Source organism: Bacillus rossius, chromosome 1, assembly GCF_032445375.1.
Source record: "Bacillus rossius redtenbacheri isolate Brsri chromosome 1, Brsri_v3, whole genome shotgun sequence".
NCBI lineage: Eukaryota > Metazoa > Arthropoda > Insecta > Phasmatodea > Bacillidae > Bacillus > Bacillus rossius.
Window position 1 is genome coordinate 120,157,192 of NC_086330.1, and position 27,637 is coordinate 120,184,828.

General features: G+C 35.0%; 1 protein-coding gene across 4 annotated transcripts in view; it reads left to right on the forward strand.

Moving 5' to 3' along the window:
• Positions 1–27,637, forward strand: part of LOC134543606 (ethanolamine-phosphate cytidylyltransferase) — a 60,600-nt gene that overhangs the window by 889 nt on the left and 32,074 nt on the right. For 2 of the 4 annotated variants that reach the window (XM_063388385.1, XM_063388386.1), the window contains exons 2-4: positions 7,140–7,277; positions 19,304–19,416; positions 23,539–23,605. In XM_063388385.1, coding sequence (XP_063244455.1) covers positions 7,140–7,277; positions 19,304–19,416; positions 23,539–23,605 — 318 coding nt within the window. Of the gene's footprint in view, positions 1–7,139; positions 7,278–10,319; positions 18,169–19,303; positions 19,417–23,538; positions 23,606–27,637 lie in introns of those variants that run through there. The other 2 variants (XM_063388387.1, XM_063388384.1) reach the window with 2 other exon arrangements.

Sequence of the window (27,637 nt, forward strand, 5' to 3'; positions counted from 1 at the left end):
ATTGCTTTTTGACTTTAAACCGCCTGTGGTATGCATAAGCTAACCTGTACTAGGAACTTATTGCAAATCTTGTGATAGTTAAATAAAGGACGCCAAATAAGTTATATTGAAATGTTTTTCCGCTTCAATGTCGTCATCTATTAAAATATTACCGTCATCACCAAATATATCTTGATAACATATTGACTCCATCGTCGTCGCGCCAAAATTACCAGCAGACGACTTGCCCTCGCAACTCTTCCTCGAGAGGAGGAACATCGAGAGCATGACCTGAATGACCTGAGAGCAACTTGTCCCTGCGAGTAAAACGACCATCCGCCATACTGCTTCCGAAAAAGAGCGCCCCGAGAGTTGACAGGTCAAAAAGAGACTTCTAGTCAAACAAACCTACAAATAGAGGTATAACAAACTACACAAAACATAACAAGTACAGCGGTTTTGCTATAATGGACATTTACAAGTCCCTAATTTACTGTGGGGTTTTTAGGGTGAGAAAAATTATGCAGTTGTAGATAGTAATTGGCCATCACGAAGAAAAAATTTGTATTTACAGAACAAAATCCATTATAGCAGAAGAACTTTGAAAATTAATGTTGAAAAAAGTGTTTCCTCTTTGGCGAAGTGTACTGTGATGGTTATTGCTTTTTGAAAATGAGTTAACATAAATAGAACAATATTCTATACACTATAGTCAACACACTTTTATGGATTTACTAAATAAAGTTTTGTAATAGTCTAGCAGAGGGGTAAATGGGTCATTTCATGCCAAATCAACCAGAAAATAATAATGTTTGGCATCACCATCTCCGAATTAAAAACAAATTGGCGAATTAGCAGTAGGTGTGCAGAAAAGTGCATTAGCAAAGTTACAGCCCCCTGTGAATAATACTTTTTATACAGCAGGGTTGCCAACTTGTAGAAAAAGTGGAAATTTTGCTGTGCAAGGTCCAATAAAAATATTTGTAACTTCCTATAGTTGAGTGAGAACCTTGATGTAGGGCTCAATAGAAAGCTAGAAAAGTGTACTTTGAGATAAAAATAAGTTTTACGAATTTTTAAAGAAATTTGTTTCAAGGTCATGTTCATGTATCCTGTGACCTTGGAAATTTTGAAAAATGTGAAAAAATTATATGTTATGAAGTGCATTATTGGCTATAAGTGACATAAGTTTCATTTTGGGATGGATCTGAGAAAATAAGCTACATCTCAAATACTGGCTAGGGATGCAGTGGAATTGAGCCACTTTTGCACCCAATGTTCTTAGAGCAAGTTCAGACAAGTGTATGTAATCACGTCAGTCTCACAAAGCAAGGTCAGTCTTAGTGCAGCTTTGTCATTGACAACAGTGCTATACATTTGGTGTGAATTTCTTAAGTTTAGCTGTAATTGATAAATACTTTGCAACAATGGAAATGAATTACATAAATACACAGTGCTGTAATCCGTTTAATATTCAGGGTTACAAAAGCAGCAGAAAACAGTTGAGAAATGTTCTTCAGTGGATGATACAGAAACAACCACACCTGCAGACTGGACAGAAGGCATGTGATTCATGTCGGAAACAAATCTCATCAATAGCAAGTGCAAGTACTACACGGGAGGAAGAGTACAGTGAAGAGGAAAGCTCAACTGACAGTGATGAAGAGGAATCAAGCATGGATGTAGTGTTGCACACATTTAATAACAGTCTACTAAGTATAGGGGAATCACCCATAAAGAAAAGAAAAGTGAGAACAGCAAAATATGCAAGGAAAAAAGTTATGAAAATATTGTCTGCAATTCAAGAAAGAATATTTCAAATCCATGTACCAGAAGTAGGAGTATCACAGGAAAAAAGTTGTGATGAAAATATATTAGAACAATTGAAGGAAAAGTTTGAAGGGTGTACAGAAAGAAGTATGAAGGTGCAAATTTTGACTATTTTACCTAAAGATTGGAGTATTAGCAGAATACAGAAGGAATTCCCAACTGCAATGAACTACATGATACGAACATCAAAGAAGTTAGTGAAGGAAAGTGGAATAATGACATCACCTAATCCAAAACCATGAAGAAATCTAGACTGCAGTGTCGTCAATATTGTTCAGATGTTTTATTCAAACGACAACGTAAGCAGAATGATGCCTGGTAAAAAGGACTTTGTAACTATTTGAATTGCCGATACCAAAGAACACAAACAAAAGAGGCTCCTACTGAACAATCTGAGAGAAGTATATGCCTTGTTCAAACAGGAGCATCCAAGTGTCAAAATTGGTTTCTCCAAATTTGCATCTCTACGGCCTAAATATGTGGTTTTGGCAGGATCTAGTGGGGCACACACTGTATGTGTCTGTGTAACACACCAAAATATGAAGTTGTTAATAGATGGCTGTAGTTTGGCCAAACTCATGGAAAGAGAAAATCTGTTATCATATCACCACTATGTGGCTCAAATTATGTGTAATCCTCCCCAAATTAAATGTTTTTTCCATGAGTGTGCAGAATGTCCTGGCCCTGATAACATACGAAAATCACTGGAGACCACATTGGAGCAGAATTCGATTGAAACTGTAACATTCAAGCCGTGGGTTGCATCAAAAGTTTACACACTTGAAGTTCTTTTGAAGTCATCCAATGATTTCATAGAATTGTTCATTTCTAAATTATTAATATTACAAACTCACTCTTTCATCACATACCAGCAAGGGAACTACCTAAAGGATCTGAAAAAAAAAAATTAGATGTTGGTGAGGTAGTTGTTGTATGTGACTATGCAGAAAATTATTCTTTCATTATGCAAGATGAAGTTCAGGGATTCCATTGGAACAATGCACAGGCTACAGTTCATCCATTTGCAATATACTACCGTGATGAGTCAACAGAGGAAATAATTTCTACGAACCTAACAATAATATCTAATTGTCTCCAACATGAAGTCATTGCAATACATACTTTTATTACACATCTTATTCCATTTTTGAAAGAAAAAGTATCTTTATGTAAAATACCTATATTACTTCTCTGATGGTTGTGCTGCTCAGTACAAGAATAAAAGTAACTTCTCAATTTGATGTATCATGTAAATGATTTTGGAGTTGGAGCTGAGTGGCACTTTTTTGCCACCTCTCATGGCAAGAATACATGTGATGGTCTAGAGGGAACACTGAAGCAACTGGCAGCCAGGGCAAGTCTACAACGTCCTTACACAGACCAAATTATGACCCCACGGCAACTGTTTGAATGGGCTGTAAGTAGTTTCCATTACATGAATTTTGCTTATGTCACTCAGGAAGAGGTAATGAATGAAAGAAAGGTGTTGTCTGAAAGATGTGCAAATGCTAAACCAATACCTGGAACTCAAAAGCGTCATGCCTTCCTGCCTGTTTCATCTGAGGAAATAATTGGGAAGAGATTTTCTAGTGAAACTGAAGGTGATACTCACTACATGAATAAAATTAAATGTACATTGTCTGTGAATGAAGTTAAAGGTTTTGTGACATGCATGTACGGAAGTGGGTAGTGGTTGGGATGTGTTCTGAAAGTAGAAGAAAGTTCTCATGAAGTTCTTATTAGTTTCCTGCATCCACAAGGTCCCTCCCCATCTTATGTATATCCCCAGCATCCAGATGTTATGAAGATTGCAATTGAAGATGTGCTCACATCTGTAGATCCAAGAACAGCAACTGGAAGGTAATACTTTTGACACAAAGACCTCGGAAAGCCAACTAAAGGAAAGGAAGCTACAGTAACCTGCAGTATTGGTAATGAGTAAATGAATCATATATAGGAATTAATTCAGTGTTAAATCCACGAATGACTTTAAGCTACGCCATTTTTGACGTGACGTCTAATAAATCTATTAACTCCGGCTGCACGCACGAAAAAGTGTCCCGTTACGCATATTGTCCCATTACGCTGTGTCCCGTTATGCTCATTGTACGCTTGCGCCGCATCTCATCCACTCAATTGGAACAACCATCGATTTAACTTTTTCGAGGCACATTAAACTTGAAACACTTCCATTTGTTTCCTACTTTTCCTATCATCGTCCTATCCTTAACAGAATAACACAGATTGGAAGAAGTTAAATAGTAAACATGTATAAAAGTTATAGTTAAAATAATCTCTTCGTTAAAGTAATAAACACATTTGAATTAGTGAGTGCAAATAAAAGTAAATTTATCAATTAAATTGTAGATTTCATTTCACTCCTTTGTATCCATACAAAAAAGTGATAATTCAATATAAATAATTCAATTTTATTCATAAAAGTATGCAATCATTTCATCAATGTTTTGTTATGACGTCACGTTAAACTATCGTCCGTAAACCGACTTTACAGACAACCAATTTTTTGATATGTATAAAAAAAATTTTTGTGTTAATGCCTTACTAGAGTAGTTTTAGTGAACATGGCCTAATTCACAATGTTCTAGTGTTTTATTCCAGATCCATCCCAAAATGAAACTTATGTCACTTATAGCCAATAATGCACTTCATAACATATAATTTTTTCACATTTTTCAAAAATATTCTTTAAAAAATTTTCAAGGTCACAGGTTACATGTACATGACCTTGAAAAAAATTTCTTTTAAAATTTGTAAAACTTATTTTTATCTCAAAGTACACTTTTCTAGCTTTCTATTGAGCCCTACATCAAGGTTCTCACTCACCTACAAAGGAAGTTACAAATATTTTTATTGGACCTTGCGCAGCAAAATTTCCACTTTTTCCACAAGTTGGCAACCCTGCTGTATAAAAAGTATTATTCACAGGGGGCTGTAACTTTGAGAATTTATCTTTCCTGCACCTGTACTGTTAAAGCCCTAAGTTTCATTGAATTCGGTGATGGTGATGTCAACAGGTGTGTGAAATGGCATGGAATGACCCAAATACTATAAAAGCTAATAATGATCTGAAAATGAATTGTGTAATCATTCTGTAAACAGCATTGTGTATTGTATGTAATTTACTGGTAATTTATTGTTTGATTTGTTTGTTAGGTTAGTCGAATGAAAAATATAATAAATTTGTGTGAACTGTGTTAGGTTAGTTTAGCTATATTAAAAAACTGTAAAAAAATATCTAATTGGTTAAGCTGGGTGAGCTACATTTATTACTTTTTAAATACATGTTATTAATGTAGGTACCTTACCCTGTGAAAATCTAACATTGGCAACATTATTAATTACATCAAAATATCACCAAACACTCCTTCGTAACATCATACAACTGCTCACAACATGCGATCATCTTGTTTCAAATATTCCACATTGCAGAAATCGTATTCTTCTATATATCTGCTACTGGAAAATAATTCTACTTTAGGTAATAAAACTATAAGTAGCTTCGTGGTTTACAGAATGATTTAAAAAATGGATTTTCATATTTTTATTTGCCTTTTTCCAGATGCACTCCTCTCCTAGATAATTACCTAAGTCTCTCACATAAGAATGTACTACGACATTCAGTTGTGAAAATGGAATACAATTTTAGTAATAACCCTATTATGCAAGAGTTAACCCAAAACAAACTCCGCTTAAGAGGCCACTCCAGTGTTTCAGGGGCACTACGCAACCCGCGTTAACATAAGATTCAATGCTATTTTCATTTTGCTTATAACTTATTAACTAATATAGATTTCGAAATGATGCTTGCTTGATATGTAAGACAACGATGCTCTTGTCTAAGCCCCTTTCTTCAAAAATGTGCATAAATTATGGTTTTATATTAATCTTTACTAATATGCATAAGTGTATTGTCTAGGTTTGAACAATAATTTATGCACGTTTTTGAAGAAAGGGGCTTTGATAAGAGCATCGTTGTCTTACATATCAAGCAAGCATCATTTCGAAAACTATATTAGTTAATAAGTTATAAGCAAAATGAAAATAGCATTGAATCTTATGAGGTTAACGCGGGTTGCGTAGTGCCCCTGAAACACTGGAGTGGCCTCTTAAAGCCTCCGCGTACCTGGGCATACTTACTTGTGTACAGAGCTTCAGAAAAGACTATGTGATGTGGATATGCTCAGGATATCAGAGTGCTGTTTGCTTATGTAAAGCATTTAAGCATTTAAGAATACACCTAGGGCGGATGAGTAGTACTGTTTACACATTTCATTTTTAAATGGTATTTTTATAAGAATGAAAAAGCTATTCAGAATAATTTTTGGGCATGAAATATCCATAGAGATTCTTGAATCCATAGAAGGAAAAAGGGATGTGCAGCACACGTTTATTTTCACAGACTAGTACTTACTTGCTTCTGTAAAGGCTTATTGCAATGTGTAATGATGGGTTGATTGACTAGAAAGTTGGTCAATATACCCAACCACCATGGCCATGGCATGACTGGGGAGTACTAGGCTAGATGATTCTTCGGTGATTCTCAATTGCCTTATTCAGCTTACTGAATTACCTTCAGTGCTTGTGAAGTGCTCTAGTTTATTGTAGCTGGCTTGGAAGTTGTGGGAGTCCCTGTTAAAATATCAGAAATAGGTGTTAAGAGCATGTAGAGTGCTAAGTAATTAGTGTTTAAAGGTTATGTTGAAGTTAAAAACAGCAATTAAAAAAATTTAATTAATTATCTAAAGCCTATACTGTTTTAGACCATAAAAACTTAGTAGGTACCTTTCAATTAAGTATAAAGTTTGCTAGATGTTTGGCTAAACATTTCCGCTTGACTCGGAACGATAAATACCTGAAAATTTTGAGATGTTTGTTGATTTAGAATGAAGCGTTTCTGAGAAGCAGCTGTGAGGCTAGAATGATTGCCGAAAATACTGGGGCTGTGGAGTTTGTGTGCAGCATCATTGAATCAGCAGATTGTAGCATGCTAGTCACTTATATTGTTCTTTATAACATTTTTTTAGGTGTGCATTAAATATTATGTCTCACATTTTATTTCAGTAGGTATACAAATAACACCACCTTATCTATTATAACAAATATTTATTCAACTAATTTAGCATTACTTAACTAAAATCTAAAACAAATCGTTGCTAATAATTATGTAACTTAATTTTAGTTTACAAAGTTCCTAGTTTTTGTGTGGTAATATTTTTTTATTAATAAAAGTTTTATTATGAAATTTTTTTTTGAGAAAAAAATTGTTTTATATAATGAAATAGGGATATAATGTTAATTTTTTTTTCCAGCTATGATATGGTACATTTTGGCCATGCAAATTCACTGCGACAGGCAAAAGCACTTGGAGATTATCTAGTGGTTGGAGTTCATACAGACAAGGAGATTACCAAACACAAGGGGCCACCTGTATTTTGTGAAGAAGAGAGGTATGCCCCAAATATTTGTTGTATGATTGTGAAGATGCAATGATATTTTTAACAAGAGGCCCCTGGGGTTGAGTGGTCAGATAATTACTCTCCGCCAAGATGATTTAGGTGTGATTCCCAGTGGGGTTGAACCCCAGTATTTTTCTCAAGAGGGATATGTGGCAGATGTTATCATGAGCTGGTGGGTTGTACTATTGTGTTTCCAGTTTGTTCATTCCGTCGGTACTACACTAGCATCTCGTCATTTTTCATCGTCTTTAATGAACCTGATGTCAACTAGGTGTTCTAATCAATCCATTCCATTATTTTTTAACTCTGGGGCTTACATGTGATAAATATTGTAAGAAAGGAAACTGCAATGGTTTTTCCCCCCTTATATTTATAGTTTCTTTTTACCATTGTAGCAGAGTAATTTTTCTTTTGGCCAATAACAGTATCTTACGTTATGATTCATTTGCAAAACCGTCACATTAATATTTGCTTTAACTCTTTACTGGAGAGAAAACAGAGTTGTAAATAATTTGAGTTATTGCATTACAGTAGTATAATTTAAAGTTTTATAGACACTAGAGCATGCTATTACATAACCATGCAGCATGTTGATCTATAAAATAAAGTAATTTGGATAGTACCATGCAGGGGTGGGGGGTACTACTGATTCGTGTTATACATGATTTCCCCAATTGAATCACTTCTGGTGAATGCGGGGTTGGTGTTTGTTACTACATTCCATGGCCAATATACCTGGTTAGGTCTGTATAATTGTATGGTAACCTTTTTTGATTACCACACTGTCAAAGAGACATTAAAAACAAGTTACTTATAAATATTAATTTAAGTTTCCCATGTGGCCGTTTACTGCAAATGTGACCACTTAAGTTCATACTTAACTTCCTGCACAAGGCCATCAAGAGGAAAAATGAGGAGGCGGTTGAGTTTTAAGCTTATTTTCTTTGAATGCATCTGCCCTGAGAGTAGGCTGAAATTACAAGTCAATTGCTAATCAATTTTGTAGGAAACATTGAGGTATGCACATGGGGGGTCCACATTCCGAAAGTCAAGGAAGTTGAAATTGGTCTGGGAAAGTCACTTTAAAACCTGGAAAAGTCACTTTAAAACCTGGAAAAGTCATGGAAATTTCTCAGTGATAGTAATTTGAGGGGGAAATATCATTCTCTGGTATGCCATCACCCATACTTAGAACAAATTTGTTTTCCAGATGGTGTTTAGTGCATAGTCTCACACACACACACTGGAATTGTTTATGCAAGGTTCTGTTTGAACTTGTACAGCTATAGGAATGGTGGAGTCTGGATATTCTGTATTTCTTCCAGAAAATTGCAAAATATGTTAATTTTAAAATTTTGTCAGGGAAATTTGTAAATTTGTTCATTGAAAATCAGGGAAATTTTTCTAGGATTTGTGTGACACCCTGCCGTAGATCCCTTTTACAGTTACGGACATTGTAACATTTACAGTATTTAGAGGTTTTTTTTCTTTTTTTAATGCAGCGGTTTGAGAAATTATACATTACGTAATGGGGAGGGAGCCAGAAAAAAACTCATTTGCTCCCAGACCCTTATAGTTCAGTCGGCAGAGGTTCAATTTGGGGGGGTACCTTGCTTTCAATCGGAACTTAATGAATCTTGGAGGGGTTGTTTATGGGTGCCATGTAGAGCTATACTCAAGTTTTCTACCAAAAAATCCTTGTGGAAAATTTGTGGCGGCCGAAAAACCACAAAATTTTGGCACTTGTTTCAGTTTTTTACTTACTACTTAAAAACATTGGTTCTTAAAAAAAAATTATACTCTTACCAAAATAAAATAAAATAAGATTTTAAGTCAAATAACTTCTTTAAACGTCAAAATCGGTGCAGCCGTTTAGCCGCAATTGATCGTCAAGTTTCAGAAATCTTGACTAATTTGGCTAAAAAGTGGGTTATGCTCAAGTTACAATACCTGTATCTCAATAATAGCTACTCAAAATGAAGAATGTCGCAAATTGAAAGTTTTAGAGAATAAAATTCCATGTTAGAAAAACTCCTACAATTTTGTGGAGTAAGAAATATAAAGTAGGTATAATGTTTGGTGGGGGTCGGAAGGAGGGTGGGGTGCCAGAGGGTTCCCTCCAGCCCCTTCCCATTGTATTATTCCTAACGGGACATTTCAGACCCTCTGGAGCACTGAACTGTTCCTTTCACCACCCCCATGTGATCCTAGCTTCAAATATTTTTCAGTTGTGTTTCTGGTGCGGTCTCGTTTATTTCGAAGTGACATTTTTCAAAATAATAACCAATACGCAAACGCGCGACCCGCAATGGCTTCCTCGTCCAGCAAGCCAGAACAGTGTTTTATCTGTGAAAGGAGTTTGGCAGGTTATTATTCAATTATTTTAAAATTCATAAACTTTATGGGTTGTTGTGCAATTTGAATATAAATTTTGTTTTCCTCCCCTTTTTTTTGGACTAAATGAGATGCCAAAATTCGATCCTCTGTATATGTAACATTATAGGTTTTCGTCTAATGCTCCGATCTTAACATTATTTATTTTTTGTTTAAAATGTCTGCTTTGTAGGTTTCCATAGGCATAAACATAATTGAAATCGTTTTAAAACTGCCTCACAAATGTCTGACAACAACAAAAGTTTAATATAGTTTTAAATTTAAATTAAAAATCAATCTCTTAAGTGTATCGGAATCGAGCAAAGATTTTTTTTTTCAATATACATCCGGACAGCCGTAAAAGACCTGATCATTATTATGCTCGTATAATACTTTTAGTACCCTTTTATTAGCTTCACACCCTCCATTCCTAGAAACCAAGGAGATTGTGTCTTTAAGCACAGGTGATATTGTCCATGAAGAAATTAACTGTCACACTGTGCGGGAAATTGGAATCAACTGCATGAACAAAATTGTGGGACAACCGTTTACAATTTAAAGCTGAAACGAAAGGACAAGGTGACAACTCTCGCATCCATTTCCTGTTCCATCAAAATTGCAGATAAGAAATTCACAGTGGATCCACTGACATTGTTTCAGAGAGTCTGCACTACCAAGCAGTCTGACGAAGACCTCAAGGAATTTTTCGCATATGAACTGGCACCGTACCCCATGTCACTCTTTACTGAGGAAGGAATGCGTAAAAGTACCAAATCAGCATTGTATGATGCAGCATTCACCCCTCTCCAAGGTGGGACAAACTTTAGTAGCAGAAAATATGCTGTAATTGATGGAGGATTTCTACTCCATAAAGTTGTATGGAGTAAATCCACAACCCCTACTTTTCAATCAGTGTGCTAGACTTACGTAGACTATGTGCTGAAATACTTTGGATGTAATACCACAATAGTGTTCAATGGGTATCCTGACGACACTACCTATCAAAGCACTAAAGCAGCAGAAAGATCTCGCCGAGCTGTACTTCACACAGCCACCAAATTTATCTTTTCAGGAAGTACTGCAGTCAGTGGCGGATTTACCAGTAGGCTGAGTAGGCTTGAGCCTAGGGCGGCAGATTTTTGGGGCGGCAAATTTGGGGACCGATTTTTTTTTTTGCTACCTCATAGAAATCAAAAATATTTCTGCATGACGGTTTTCTGTTTTCTGATGTTTTACAAATAGAAGTCTGCAACAAATTTTGCCGATGACTTTCCCCTCTCCCTTGTCATTGTACGTTCCGTGAATCCGTGTAGCAAACTTCCATATTCCAGAGTAAAACAGCTAGTTCGCTAGTCAGTAAATGCGAATTTTAATGGACAAGGCCTCGGTTGGCACTACACGCCCAAGACAACTATGGTCCCGGGAAAAATGTGACTACCCAAGGTCAGAAGGGCCCCTCCGCCCTCCCTCCGCCGCTATCCCTTCCGCCAGACTGTCCCCTCCCTTCTCCTAGTCCGCCTCAAGGGTCGAACCGCGTCATGTCGCGGGTGGGGCGGCAATTAGAGCTGTTACCTCGGGAGTCGGGACCACAGTTGTCTTACGCGTGTATTGCATAACGAATTGATATTTCTACGTAGGTGTGTCGTGTGGACTGTTATTTTTCGAAGTGTTTCGTGAATTGTATCATTGTATGAATATTTTCACAGCACCGGTAAGTAAAAACTTTTTATAATCATAATACATTATAATAAAGCATCTGTAACGATAACGAATAAATTTATTGAAAAAGCCCTGCAATAATATTTTTCATTTTGAAGCTTGGAACATGGTCACGTTAAATTTAGAACATTTTCATATTAACTATAAATAGTATTCTAAAAGATTGCTCATGGTTATCTTGTCATTTTGTCTTTTTAAATGAAGCAAACATCAAAAAATAGAAATAATAATTCACAATAAACAATTCATCGGAAACCATGCAAAGAAATTTTAATTTTTTCGTGATAGCATTAAAAAAATTCGTTTTTACGTTAACTATTTATTATGTGAATTCTGAATGAAGGATAGGGGTGAGCAGGGTTACGTGGCCATCCTAAGATAAAACGATACATAAATTGTATATTGTAATTAAAATCAAAATATAAAATAACCCTTCAATAATATAGTTTTCGTACAATCAAAACACCATTAAAATGTAAATATTGGAGCGACTCATGTTTGTTTTTTGTTTGCCCGTCGCACTAATCGTGTAAATGATATGACATTTTTTTTTTTTTCATTTTTCTTTTATCTTAAGGAAACTAAATCACGGGATACCATTTCCGGCCACCTGCACTTGTTTGTGAAATATGAGCCATCCTTGAGATACTGCCACCTTATCTGCCAAGCCTCTCCTGCTGGCAAATTTTTGTGTAAGGTCGTTCCCCACACGAAAACAACACACACATTGCAAAACACGTTAGAAATTTACAGTGTAGATTAAAAAAAAATGTAAAATGTTCAATAGTTTGTTTTATTATTTAGTAATACATAAATAGAGCTAAGTATATACAGTTCGGGCAAAGTGAACATGCGGTGGTGGCTGGCCACTTTGCCCTCTGAGACGCCATTACAAAAAAACTAGCAAAAAAAAAGACATCTTCTACAGTTATTAATATGTGGTATTAAAGTTTAAAACATGCTAATTTGGATAGGCTATATTAAATAATTATGGCATTACTGTGTATTTAATAATGATCAACAGTAATTATTACTTACCTTACATGTTACATCAGAAATAGTAAAACCAGTAAAACCTTAATAAAACAAATAACTTTCACTGCAAACAGACCGGGTGCTCTCAGAACACTAATGGCGTCTCTTACAAATGTTTCACATCCTCGCTACCAAACTTCATCACTCTCCAGCTGAGTAACAGCCAATGGCCACTTTGCTCGCTCTGGCTACGTTACCCTGCCCTCCCCTATCGCTGCTTGTGTACGAAAAATAAACTTGTTAATTTAATCCTTTCCATTTCAGTTCCTGAAGAAAAAATTGTGAAAATGAGTGATGGGAGAAAGCGACTTAGTGGAGCGGAGTACAAAAAGAAGGCCAAAATAAAAAAAGAAGAACAAGAGCAAATTATACGAAAAACCACAAAAATTGACAGTTTTTTTAAAAATGAAAATTGGGTCGAAAAAACGGGAACTTCAACAATGCAATCTGGAAAGGATGAAACGGACTTTAATTCTGCTGCCCAACTGTCATCTGTTGAACTATCGACTAAAGAAAAAACTGATGATTATGTTCTTGACGACGAGTGCTCCAAAATTGAAGATGCCTCTCAGACCGAATCGTTAAATGATGACCAAAAGCAAACAACTGTAGATCAAAACAAAGATCCAGCTTTATGGGAAATTAATGATACTTTAAGGGAAATTATTGCAAGATGCGGCTTTTATCAAAACAAGTCTTCTGACTTCTCTAAAAGTGGAAAACTATATGCTGATCAACGTCGTTTCTTGCCAGTGAGTATCTTTCAAAGAAAAATGAAAAACAATGAAGTGAAGGACCGAAATTGGCTGGTTTACTCTGAAAGTAAGAGTTCCGTATATTGCGGACCATGTTTAGCATTCGGTCCATTGGAGAATAAAACTCAGTTCGAGAACGAAGGATTTAATGACTGGAAAAATGCAGAACACCGAGTAGCTCAGCATGAAAACTCTGCGCGTCATAAATCCAGTATCCTTAGTCTGAAAGCTAGAAGTGCGATTGATGGTCGAATCGACAATTTACTGCATTTGCAAATTGATGAAGAAATTACTTATTGGAGAAATGTTCTGAAAAGGGTTGTTGCTGTAGTGAAGCGGCTGTGTTCAAGAGGTCTCGCTTTTAGAGGAAAAAGTGAAAAGTTCGGTGATCCACACAACGGAAATTATTTTATGATTCTGGAACTGTTAGCTGAGTTTGATCCTTTCTTAGCCAGTCATATTGAACGATTTGGGAATCAAGGATCCGGAAGTACCAGTTACTTATCGAAGACCGTTTGTGATGAATTTATACTTTTGATGTGCCATAAAGTCTTGAAGCAAATTGGAGACGAGATAAGAAGGGAGAAATACTTTTCCTTAATCATCGATTCAACACCGGATATAGCACATGTGGACCAGCTCACCTTCGTGATTCGGTATGTTTTAGAAACAGGAGAACCCTGTGAAAGATTCCTCAAGTTTTTGCCCTCAGTGGGACATAAAGCTGAAGAAATGTTTGCTGCCATTACTTCGGAACTAAAAACCTTGGGTTTGAACATTGAAGACTGCCGTGGACAATCGTATGACAATGCCGCAAATATGTCTGGCATATACAATGGCTTACAGGCTAAAATTCAAAGTCAAGCACCGTTTGCTTTTTTCGTTCCTTGCTCTGCCCATTCTTTAAATTTAGTGGCAACTGCAGGGTTGCCACTGGTCCCTAAAAGTCCCTAAAAGTCCCTATTTTTCCATAGGTCCCTTAAAAGTCCCTATATTTTGATAGGTCCCTAAAGTCCCTTTTTTTTAAATTTTGAAATGGATTCATTGGAAAATTAGCATATTTATTTAATTTTTTATGAATGTGTCATGAACAGTGGCCATCAACACGCTTCCACACATCCATAAAGTTTTGCATCTGTCGAGCTACATTTTCCTGCATCTTACTACATGTAAGTTTTACAGTATTGATATTGTTTTATTATTCTTTCAATGTTTTTATTAAAAAATATTGTGTGAACAAATTAAAATTTTATGGGGGAGATAACATTCTTAAGCCCCAATGAAGATTAACTGAGGGGCACACATGCTCCAACTTGGTATAACATAAGTTGTTTGTAGCATTTTATTTCAGGTACCTTCTATATAGCTTATAATCTAGTTGCAGAACATATAATGACAAAGTCGTCATTACTTAAACCAATACTGAAATGTTTTCAGTGTCTTCAGCCTAACAAGAGAGTGTTAGACCAGAGTTCACTTGATATTGTTACCATCAGCAAATCTCTTCCATTGAACATAAATACAAACCTGCTTTTTGATGAGTGGAAGTTATTGCAGTCAGAACCAGATCAAGACATAATTGACAAGTGTGAAGTAAGCATTGACAAATACTGGTATCATTTCATGACATTAAAAAATGCTTTAGGGTCTCCAAAGTATCCAACAGTTTCAACTGTAGTCGTGCTGCATTGGCAGTATCAAATGGAAATTCAGATGTAGAGAGAGGGTTTTCAACTTCAGTGAGAATTTTAACAGAAGACAGGTCTTTGTTGTCAGAACGCACTCTCAATGCTGTGTTAATTGTAAAGTCAGCCTTAAAAATATATGACAACAAGCCACATTTGGTACCTGTAACAATAGAGCTCCTGAATCTTGCAAGGTGTGCTCATCAGAAATGTTGTGCTTATTTAGAGGAGCATAAAGCAAAAAAAGGATTGGAAGCAAAAAAACTGGAAGAACAGAGGAAAAAGGTTTAAGAAAAGCAGCATACTATAATGTTGGAGAAAAAAAAGATGTCTATTTTCCAAGCTGAAGAGAAGTTGAAAGATTTGAGAAATAAAAAAGAGAAAAAAAGGAAAACTGCTGAAAGGTTATTTTCAGAAGCTAGTAAAAGACTTAAAGAGGCACTTAAGTCAAATGATATTGCTGCTTTAAAAGAAGAAGCAAGTCTTGCACAGGCAATGAATGATTGAAGGGGTTATGAAAGTCCAGAATAAAAGTTATGGTGGAAAGGGAATGGTATGAGCAAAATATATAATGTTTTTTCCCCTAAATTAATTTATAATCAAAAACAGCATTTATTTGCATTACTTGTTAGTAATATTTGACAAAATGTTTCTTAAATATTTTCTAACACTGAAGATTGCAAGACTTTAAAAGAAAAATAAGAAAATTGACATTTCTTACCGCAAAACTTCAAGGTAAATTCAACTATAAAGTATAATATTATGGAATGACATACACACATTGTATTTTTGCTCTTTGGGGAGAAGGGTGACCATTCTTTTAACAATGGTATTGAACACATTATCTATTGTGGTTTTGGTTGTAGCAGAACAGGGACTCAAGTTTTATATACTGGATTACTTGGTATGCCGAGTTAATACTGTGTTATTTGTTGTACTCGACCATAAAATTGTATGAAAAATTCTATAAATGTTAAGGTTTCCGCAAAATTTCAGTCCCTAAAAAGACCCTAAAAGGTCCCTTTTCTTATTCTGTCAGTCCCTAAAACACCCTATTTTTGGAGGTCCAGCTGGATGGCAACCCTGCAACTGCGACTGCTGAATCTTGCACAGAAGCTTGTCGATTCTTCATGTTGCTCCAAGAAATATACGTTTTTTTTTCAAGTTCAACACAACGCTGGAAGATATTGATGACTGAAGTCGGAGAAGGCAAAACAGTCAAGAGAGTAAACCTCACACGTTGGTCAGCTAGAGAGGATGCATGCAGAAGTTTGAGAGATTCGTGGCACGAAGTCATTAAAGCTTTGGAAACAATCAGGAATGACTGCACCGAAAAGCCTGTCACAAGAAATGAAGCAATGGGAATTCTTTCAAAATTAAAAAAACTGGAAACAGCGTTAATGGTTGTTGTGTGGAATGTTTTTTTGGAAAGAATAAACAAAGTAAATGTTCAAATCCAGGCTTCTACCGTAGATTTGATTACTGTAGCCGATCTTTATGAATCTCTTCGCAAGTTTTTCGTAAAGCAACGAGAAAACTTCAAGTATTTCGAAGAAATGGCAATGGAATTAAGTGCGTCGAAGCAGTACACAAAAGACTTGGGAAAAAGACAACTGAAAAGAAAAAAATTTGCTGATGAAACACCCGATGAAGAAATGAGTATGACAGCGAGTGATACTAGCGATACTTTCAGGGTTAATACATTTCTCGTCATCATTGATAGACTCGTATCCGAATTAGAAAAAAGGAAGAAGGCATACGACAATTTCAATGAAAAATTTTCATTTCTGACCAAAATGAGCGAGTTATCATTATCAACCCTTACGAAAAAGGCTCTGTCCTTAGAAAAAATGTATCCTAATGATTTAGAGACTGAGTTGGTTCAAGAATGCATACATTTTCAAAGCCACATATCTTCGCAAAGCATTCTGGTAAAACCAGATTTTACATCATTACAGAGTCTATCTTCGTTTCTGCGAAAACAAAGTTTGCAGAACGTTTATCCGAACTTGGACATAGCCCTTCGTATGGCCTTATGTACACCAGCGACAAATTGTTCGGGTGAGAGAAGTTTTTCTTGTCTAAAAAGGGTAAAAAATTATCTGAGATCGACCTTGAGCCAAGAAAAATTAAACGCTTTAGCACTTTTGTGCATAGAGTCGGAATTAATGAACAATATTACTTACGATGATATAATCGATGATTTTGCCAACAAAAAATCGCGCAAAAAGGGATTGTAATGAACTTAATCTAGGACATGAAAATTGTAGAGGCAAGGGCGGCAAAAACTTTGCAGCCTATACCTGGAAAATTTGTAAATCCGCCACTGACTGCAGTTAAAATAGCCCAAGATAATTTTTTATCAAATGATGAAAACAAAAAGAACCTCATAATGCTGATGACAGAACTGACAGCCAATGGGGTTGCAGTGAAACAGGCTGCTGAAGATGCAGGTGTAATGGTCGTTCGTACAGCAATCACAAAAGCTTCTGAATGTGACAGTGTGGTCATAACGGGTGAAGATTTTGATCTTCTTGTAATATTGACAGATCTATCCTCAATAACAAATATGCCCCAAAACATCTATTTTGAGAAGAGTGGGAGAGGCAAAGCACCATCATTGTTGTATTCAGCAGCATCATGCAACATCATAAACCGAAGAGATATTCTCTTCCTACACGCTGTGAGTGGATGCGATACGACGTCAACCCCATTTGGCCAAGGAAAGAAGAAGGTCTGCAAGATATATGAGAAGACCCCATGCATTCAAAATATCGCAGCCGTTTTTACAGACGCTGAAGCCACCACCTCGCAGATTGCTGAGGCTGGTATAAAGTTTCTTGTGGCCTTGTATGGAGGGATCATCGAAACTGATTCCCTGGACAATCTGAGTTTCCAGCTCTTCCAAAAATCAGTGGCCCAAACCCAAATTTCAACTGGCTAGACTGCCACCGACTACAGAAGCAGCTACACATCACAGTTTTAGACCATATCTCCAGGTCCAAACATGGCTGGGGAATTACATTGTCCCATCAGAGTGGGGGTGGTCACTGACCAGACGCTGGGTGGTCCCCACCAGAAATACGCAGAACGCAGCCCCTGACCACATTCTAACCATAATCTCTTGCAAATGCAAGAAAGGTTGTAGTACTGCAGCCTGCAGCTGCAAGAAAGCAGGACTACTGTGCTCCACCCTTTGCAAGAGCTGCACAGGCCTTGCCTGTGAGAATTGTGAACTAGAATTACAAGATGAGGATGCCAATGTACATTCTGATGAGAAATTTAATGTGGAATCCCTATTTGAAGAAGAAGAAAGAGAAGAGGAGGAAACTTCATTAGGCGCAAAATGTCTAAAAGCATAAACTTTGTAGTTTGTACATAATTATTTAATTTTATTTCACTTACTTAAATACTATTTATTGCACATAATAAATGGTTACGTGGTTAAAACATAAGTACTGTTCTTTTATGTTTTTCTTTTATTTTAGCTCAACGCTGGGGTAAGCGTAATGAAATTGTAGGAGCTTTTCTTACATGGAATTTGATGCTCTAAAACTTTCATTATGTGACATTCTTCATTTTGAGTACCTAGCTATTATTGCAATACAGGTATTGTAACTTGAGCATAACCCACTTTTTAGCCAAATTAGTCAAGATTTCAGAACTTTGACGATCAATTGCGTCTAAACGGCTGCACCGATTTTGACGTTTAAAGAAGTTATTCGACGTAAAATCTTATTTTATTTTATTTTGGCAAGAGTATATTTTTTTTAAGAACCACTGATTTTAAGTAATTAGTAAAAAAGTGAAACGAGTGCCAAAATTTTTCGGTTTTTCGGCCGCCACAAATTTTCCACAAGGATTTTTCGGTAGAAAACTTGAGTATAGCTCTACATGGCACACACAAAAAACCCCTCCAAGTTTCATTAAGTTCCGATTTAATGCAAGGTCCAAACCCTATACCGACTGGACTATTAGTTTCTCTGATGGCCCTGATATTTCATGTTGGTCCTTGCTTGGACCTTAGACATCCTACTAGCCATGGTCTGAACTACAACTTTTTAAAGCTTTTAAAATTTCAAGTTTTAGTTTTGAAAGTTTAAAAAAAGATAAAAGAAGATACATAAAAATTTTTAAACATTACATACTGTCTACTTATGACAATAAATTGTGGTTAATAGACAATTTGTCTAAGACCACTTGGCTATGTGGGGGGGTTGGATCTTGGTATGATCTTTGATAGTTTAAATTAATTTTGGAACACTCACCAACAGTCAGCTAGCTGATGGCTTACTGCAGTAAGTAACTTATAATATCATGTAAGTTTTAAATTCATAATTGTAAGTGAATTTAACCAAATGAGATTCAAAACTTAATAATGTGTACATAAAGTATGGTTTTGTAAACACATTGTTCTTGATAATGGTAAAAATGTTTTTATCACTTGTAGGTATAAAATGGTGCGAGCTATCAAGTGGGTGGATGAAGTTGTTGAAGGAGCACCTTACGTCACAACTCTTGAAACACTGGATAAATACAACTGTGACTTATGTGTTCATGGAGGTGGGTAGTGTTGGTGTCCTGAGTCTTGATAGCATTGTGTGGAGTTTTGACATTCATGCAATACCAAAAATAATACATAAATGTATTATATTTGCCTCTGCATAAATACATGTGTGAATATGTATGTAGTGCAGCAAACAGTTAAGGTTGACCATTAAATTACTTAATTATGGTACTCATTCTTTCTCTTTTCCAGATTACTTCTCTGCCAAAACTGATTATATAAGTAATTTACTGGTGGTGGTAATTAATATATATTAAACAATCATATCACCCTCTGGTGCAGTTTTGTTTCACTTAAGATAATGAGCAGGCTTACTAGCTCAAAAATATCTTGCAAGGCTGTCGTTTATGTGGTACAAGGCTTAAAAGTAGTCTACAACTTATCTTTTGGTTGTATGTTACTTGATCTTTTGTATTTTTTGAAGTTTTTTTTACTTTGTATAACTCTTGTTCCAGTGGACTATTAAATTAAAATTTTTTATTGGATTTTACTTCCATATAGTACTTGACTATGTGCAAAATTAAAATGTTAAATGCTTCCTGCAGCTGAGATTTTAGCACCTATATTTGTTAACAAAAAAGAATGGGAAAAGTAGTATATTTCTGCTGCTACAAGATGAAAACGAGCCCAATTTCAGGGGTTACTTATTTTTTACATAAACTATCCAAACAGAGGTACATACTTGCAAAGAAAATTGTAGGCCTAATTTTTAAACCCTTGCAAAAAAACTTTTCAAAGCTTCAATTTTTGTAACCTTCATGTCAAGTTCGAGATGAAATTTGAAGCATACGGAAACAAGGTAGTTTAACAAGTAATCAAAGATAATTATAAACGTTTTTCAAGCATCTAATGTATGGAGAACATCATTAACAAAAAAATTTAATGTTTTTTGAAATGGTTAAGTGACATGTACTAAACCACTTGAAATGGATTGACCCTCCATAGATTATAAATTTTCTTTGAAGTATAGTGATTGTAAAAGAAAAAATAATGTGAGCAAGTCTTTCAATATGTACAGTGACGTGTAAAATCTAAACTTGGTAACGAGCAAATGTGTTCTCATGTTGCAATTAAACTTATATAAAAATTGGACACAAAATTTAATGTAGAATTCTTTAAAATAATGTAGAGCAGGATAATTACATGCAAATTTCTGGATGCGAATCACATGTAGGTTCCACACCCGCTGCTAGAATTTGCTGCCGGAGTAAGCTACGTCGACTATGAAATCAATTTGCAGATTTGACATTTTAAACCATATAATATAACTGCACTGATAAAAGTGAAAAAGACTTGGAAAAAAAATTCTAAACCACTGCTTTGGACCAAATTTTTGACAGAATTTTATTAAAATACTGCTCATCTGGTTAAAATTCACTAAACAGTTAATACTATAAAGTTTCCCTTGGTCATTGTGAACTTTGTTTCGTCCATCCACCACAGATGGCACCACTGTGGTTGTTAAAAATTTTCATTCCTTGACTTCCATCACATTCACAAAATTACTCCCACCAAGTGCTGTATACCAAGAGCTGTGGTCATAATGTCAAAAAAAAAAAAGTTTAATTTTATTTGGAATAATTTTTTAATGCATCAATTTTTCATGGCCTTGACAATTTACAGTACTCACAATACTTAGTGTGTTGACAGTTTTAAAAATGCTTTGCATGATGATGACGGACGACGTTACTAATATTATAAATGTGAGTTTGTTTGTTTGTTTGTTTGTTACGCTTTCACGTGGAAACTACTCAACCGATAATCGTGAAATTTTGTGCAAATATTTTCAATGGTATAGTAAAGAACATAGGACACATTTTATATATTAAAAAAAATATATTTTTTTTGAAGGGCAAAAAAATTTATATTGGTATGTATGATTGTCCGACTGAGAGATTGAGTAAGTTGAATAAAATTTAACGCCATGTGGCATTTAAATAAGTGAATTAAATAATTCACCAATCTAATACTGTAATGGTGATGGTTGTTTGGACGTTTATGTTGAAGGTTATATTTTACTTTTAAGAGAATTTTGTAATTTAGTAGAAAATGATGTGGATCTTATTACCCAAGTTTTCCCGGACTTGCAACAAAATTTGAATGGTGGTTGTGTGCAAGAGCAATATTAGTGCCAAAAAATGTTATAGTTAATAAAATCAACACTTATATGATAAAAGAGGTGCAAGGGGAAATGAAGGAGTATTTGTCAATAGATACAATCATCACTTGAACTTTTGGGTGTACCCTCACATAAACTTCAAATGAAACTAAATGTACAAGTCATGCTTATGCAAAATCTAGATGCTCCTCGACTATGTAATGGAACGAGGCTTCGGATCATACATTGGGGCAGAATATACTTGGTGCCAACAATTTTAACAGGTGTCTGTAAAGGGGAAGTGTCATCATACCTCAAATTCCAATTATCCCCACTGATCTACAGTTCCAATTCAATAGAGTTCAGTTTCCTGTCAGACTTAGTTTTGCTGTTACCATCAACAAAGCACAAGGGCAAGTATTGCAGGTAGCAGGGGTGCATTTGGTAAAGCCGTGCTTTTCCCATGGCCAACTATATGTAGCCTGTTTGCGTGTGTCCAATGCCCAAAATCTACACATGTTTGCACCGCACAGAAAAACTTATAACATATACAGGAGTATCCTAGAATAATACTCTGATTTAAGCTCTTTTAAAGAAAAATTAATTTATTATAGGTTAATACTTTGAACATTTAAAATGTTATTATTTAAAATTATTTATTTTTTTGTAATAGTGAAACATATTTCAATAAAACATGTTTTCAGTTTTTTAAACTAAATTGTATGTTAGAATTTTTAAATACTGATGATCCCAGTCTCACAATTAAAAAAAAAATTACTATATTATTTTATTTTCTTTGCAATGATCTTTGATAATTATTTAAGGATATCAACGTGAGCGAAGCCGTGGGTAAAAACTAGTGTTGAATAAGATAGTGATATAAGAAAGTATGAAATCAATGTGAAAGGAATGAAGAATAAAGAACAAATATTTGTATTTACAGCCTCGGTTATTTTGCAAGCTTAATCATTTCAGCACAGATATTTTAAAACTTGACAATCCTGTGTAAAAAATTTGTTTCATGGCAAATGACTTTTTTATGGCCCCAGTGCTTAGTTAAATCTACACTAGATACTTAATAGTAGTGCTTCTGATTTCTGTTTCATTTTTAATGCATTGCATTACTTTGGTTTGTATTTAGTTTTGAAGTACTTGTAATTTGTGTTTTGTACCTAGTTTTGAAAAACAAATTTGGGTGTCAAATACACTAGAGACAAATACTGGATAGCTCCATGATTTTAGTGCAACAAACCTGGTTTTTGCCACACCTATCCAATAGATGGCAGATGATGTGTGCAGTATTAACATTTATTTGTTGGAAGTATACAATACTTACTAACATTAGGAAAGTAAAGAAACTATTTTCTTTTTCGAGAATCTTCTAGTTCTTCAAATGTTCTTAGATGTAAAAAAATATATAGTCACCAGATAATAAAATATGTACATTATTTAACTATTTATTTATTAATTAATATTGTAATGTAACATATTTTAGTTAAGCAATTTGTTGCATGCTTGCTTGCCAATGTTAGTCATAGAACTGTCCAGTATTGGTTTTTAGTTTTTAGTGTATTTGATTGTTCTATATGAAAATTAATGAGTGTGCAGTCAGCATAATCAAAAAGCCATAAGTATTCTCTGTGGCAGATATTTTGTTATAAATTAATAATAAAAAAGCTTAAAAATAGAAGGCTGTGCACAAAAATGCCTTTAGCAGTCACTAAGAGAAAAATCTTTAAACCTTTGCATCTTTCATATACAAAAATACATTTTTTTCTTATTCAACTTTTAATCAAAAATGAATGTTTCCCACGCCTGTGTCTCAAAATAAATTTTTTTGGTAGATTTTTCCTTCTCTTTTTAAGGCATCTTCTCATGCAACCTAAACTAAAACCTTTCTTGTATTTATGTATCGTTACTAAAAATATTTTAAAAATGCTGTGATATTGCTGATTGTCAACCTTAACATTATTTTTTTTTAAAAACTATCAATATAATTGTTCTATTTTTATTTCTGCAGATGACATAACAATGACTGCAGATGGTGTAGATACATATCATATTGTGAAGAAAGCTGGCAGATACAAGTGAGTTTTAGACATTATCTAGTTTATGTGCAAAATTGATGCAGAAAATTATCAATGTGCACTTTTCTAGACATTCCTAGGATTAATAATGTAAGAAATAAATTCTAAAATGATTTTACATAATACTATACAGGTATTATTAATTTTCATTTGTCACATGCCCACCAACAGTTGGAGAACTTTTAACTGTGGACACGACACACACAAAAATACATAAGACAATGTAGTCGCTGCAAGTACGCAGGCACTGCTTTCTGGTAGACACCAAGAGCAGGCAGGCACCACCTGAAGAGAAGCATCGCAACAGTTAGGCACTAACTGCAAATAGTGAACATACACAAGCAGTTATGACCACATTCTTGCAGGGACCACAACGGGAAATACAAGCAGTTAAATAACCAAGATGTTAATACAAAGAACAGACAAACATAATGAAAAATACAAGGGCCAATAATGCCTAATGTAACACAAAAGAAACGCATAACCATGTAACATAAAATTTACATTATGGCTAATAAAAGGTTATACATAATGAGTGGTTATGTTATAATTGTTTGAAAACTTTTTTTTTTTCACTTAAAATTTATGTATTGATATCTATTTACGAAATATAACTGAATTAAAGAACAAAATAATCATATATATATATTTTTTTTAAAATTTTAGATTAGTTTAAAAATAAGATAATTTTTGTTAGGAGTGTAAACAGTGAGAACAAAATTTGACTATTGAATTGGGGAACTCTTTAATCCCATAATTATTAATAAAATACTAACAATTTATTCTAGAGATATAACAGTTATAAATAATAAGTAGAGCTAATAGGCTCTACATTAAGAAAGAGAAGCAAAAATAGGTTAGGGAAAATGTTTTTGAGAAATAAGTTTTATTATTTAGTTTTGTATGTTTTTAATTTTATTATTATTCAATCCATTTATGTTGTTCCAAATTACTTAACTGTATTATAATTTGGATCTTAACTAATGCTAAATAAAATGAAAGATTGGAATCTGAATTTTAAGCATAAACAGTTGTATATTTAGTTAAGGCTAGGGTTCTATGGGAACAAGACACGAAATAATCTACATAATGACGGTGATATAGTTTCGAATCCAAAATGATGCAAAGATTTTTTATAGTTGGAGTATTAAAAACTTGAATGTCATACAATTAATAGTCATACTAAATTGGGTGATGTTTTCTAGTAAAGAATGTAATTTTAGATTTATATTTGTTAAGAGTAACAATATTAAGTGTGCACCAACTATTAATTTCTATAACATCAGTTTGAAGTACGACAATCATTAGATAAATCAATTTTCTATAAATTTTGAGATCATCAGCAAACAATAGAACAGTAGTGTGATATCACTGATAAATATATTACTAATGGTAAATAAATGATAGTAAATATATTATAATTGGCAAATGTAAACATCCCCCCCTCCCCATTATACACACACTCAAGTGAGTATTTAGTTGCCAAATAAGTAATTTATAAGGCTTTTTTTTAAATGTCGCACAGTAGAATCCTGCTAATCCGAACTAATTGGGACCTATCCCTGTTCGGATTAGCGAAAATTCGGATTAGGCGGAAATTTGTCAAATAATGCCATATATTATCTTTTTGAGGCGTATTTAGTGTCTGATATGTCAAATATATACAAAAGGTCAGACGAAAATACACCTTTATTATTTAGCGTACATATTTAGTATCATATAATACTTTTAATTGCTCACATAGCCTAAACTGCAATTTCAAATACTCAGAGTTTAACAAATCCAACAGCCTACATTACGTGACAACATTAGGTCAAAATGAAGGGCGGTTCGTGAGTGTGTATTAGCGGAAGGGCAGTGACCTTCAACCAGAGTAAACAAAGCCCCCATCCTCCTTCCGGCATAGGCTTACGCATTCCTCTCTTCCGTTCCCAACTATGATGAGTCAGACAGTCAGGGTGTCACATGCTACTGCTGTGTCACCTGCTACTGCGCACTGGCCCTGTGTTTTGTGAGCCCTTGTGAGCGGTGTGTAGTGTGGTTTTTTTTACATTCTGTGCTTGTTCTGCTGTTGGTCATCATGACAAGCAAGCGTAAACATAACTCGTGTATATTAAAAGAAAAACTGGAAGTGCTGAAAAGACTTGACAAAGGTGAAAGTGCCACTCTGTTATCGAAAGAATTTGGTGTCCGCAAAGCAACCATTTCCGATTGGAAAAAGAACAGAGGTAAAATTGAGTAGTTTTGTACTACAAGTGAAAAAAATTATTGAAAATCGTAGCTAAACGACAGTGTCTTCTTACAAAAAATTGGACGAAGTGCTTTTTTTATGGTTTACCCAAGAAAGACAAAAAGGAATGCCTAAGACTGGCCCTCTGATTCAAGAAAAACCGCTTCAATTGAACATGCTCATGGATGGTGACGCATCATTTACGACTAGTTGCGGTTATTTAGACCGATGGAAGAAACAACTTGGAATCAGGCAGCTTACAATAACTGGGGAGAAACAGTCAGTGAACAACAAAGCAGCTATTGAATACCTTGAGGAGTTCAAAGATATCATTTCTTCCTACTCGCTACAGCAAGTTTATAATTCGGATAAGACGAGACTTAACTATAAAGCATTGCCTACCAAAAGTCTTGCATCACAAGAGGAAAAATCTGCACCAGGGTTTAAAATGGATAAACAACGCCTAACTGTGTTAGCCAGCTACAACGCTTCTGCCACAAATAAGCTTCCACTGATGGTTATCGGCAAATTGCAAAACCACGCTGTTTTAAAAACATGGACACGAACACTCTCCCTGTATTTTACAAAAACCAAAAGAAAGCTTGGATGGATCATGTCTTGTTCCAAGACTGGTTTGAAAAACAATTTGTGCCAAAAGTAAAGGCTTTTAACAAAGAAAATGGATTGCCTCCTAGTGCTTTGTTACTCATAGACAATGCTCCGTCACATCCTGAAGAAATGCAACTTGTTTGCGGTGATATCAAAGCCATTTTTCTCCCACCAAACGTCCCTTCAATTTTGCAGCCAATGGACCACGGAGTTTTGCAGGCTTTGAAACAGAATTACAGAAAAATGCTTCATCGTAGCCTGCTTGAAGAGAATGAAGAACTGACAATCTTGCATAAACTCAAGAAAATCACCTCAAAGATGTTATTTACTGGGTAGCAAAATCTTGGGAGAAAACACAAAAGGAATCTTCACAGAAATCATGGAAAAATCTCTGGCCTGATATTTAGAGTTTGTCCAAACGGTCCTCTCTCCCCCCCCCCCCCCCCCCCACAAAAAGAAAAGTTAGAACTTTTTCAACTGTCAAACAAATTGTACCAGGTTGCGAAAATGCAGAAGAGTGCGTTGAAAAGTGGACGGCCATTGACGACTGTGACCAAGAGCAATACACAGATGAAGATATTGTAGCAGCTGTGCAGGGAATGTCAACTGATCTCGATGCAGACGACAGTGAGAAGGAAGGAAACGCACCAACTAATGTTGTTTCTTACACTGCCGCAGCCAGTGCCCTTGATCTGACTTTACGTCAAGCAACATGTCGATGCAACCCCAACATATGTTATGTTTATGCTGCGTTTGCGAAATATTGCATCTTCAAGCCGATTTAGTGCATTGTGTCAAAGGAAGATTACTGCTACCTCTTAGATATTGATTTGCTTTTTTACATTTTGCTTTGTTTCAATCCTGTACAGAACATGAATTATACATATAGTATGTAAAAATTCAAATTCAAAAATTTTCAATATGTACATATGTATTTAAGTACTATGTACGTAATTCTATTTTTTTTTCTCTTTTCAGTTAGACAGTGAAATAGATAATATATATGTTTCTTATGTACATATTAATAAACGTACAACATTACTTGAAAAAACTTGTTTTTATTTACTTTTCCTAGTTCTTAATTGTTATAAAAATTATTTTTTTGTCCTAGCCCTGTTCGGATTAAGTGGATTTTCGGATTAGCGGGGTTCGGATTAGCGGGACTCTACTGTACTTATTTGTGGTTATACAGT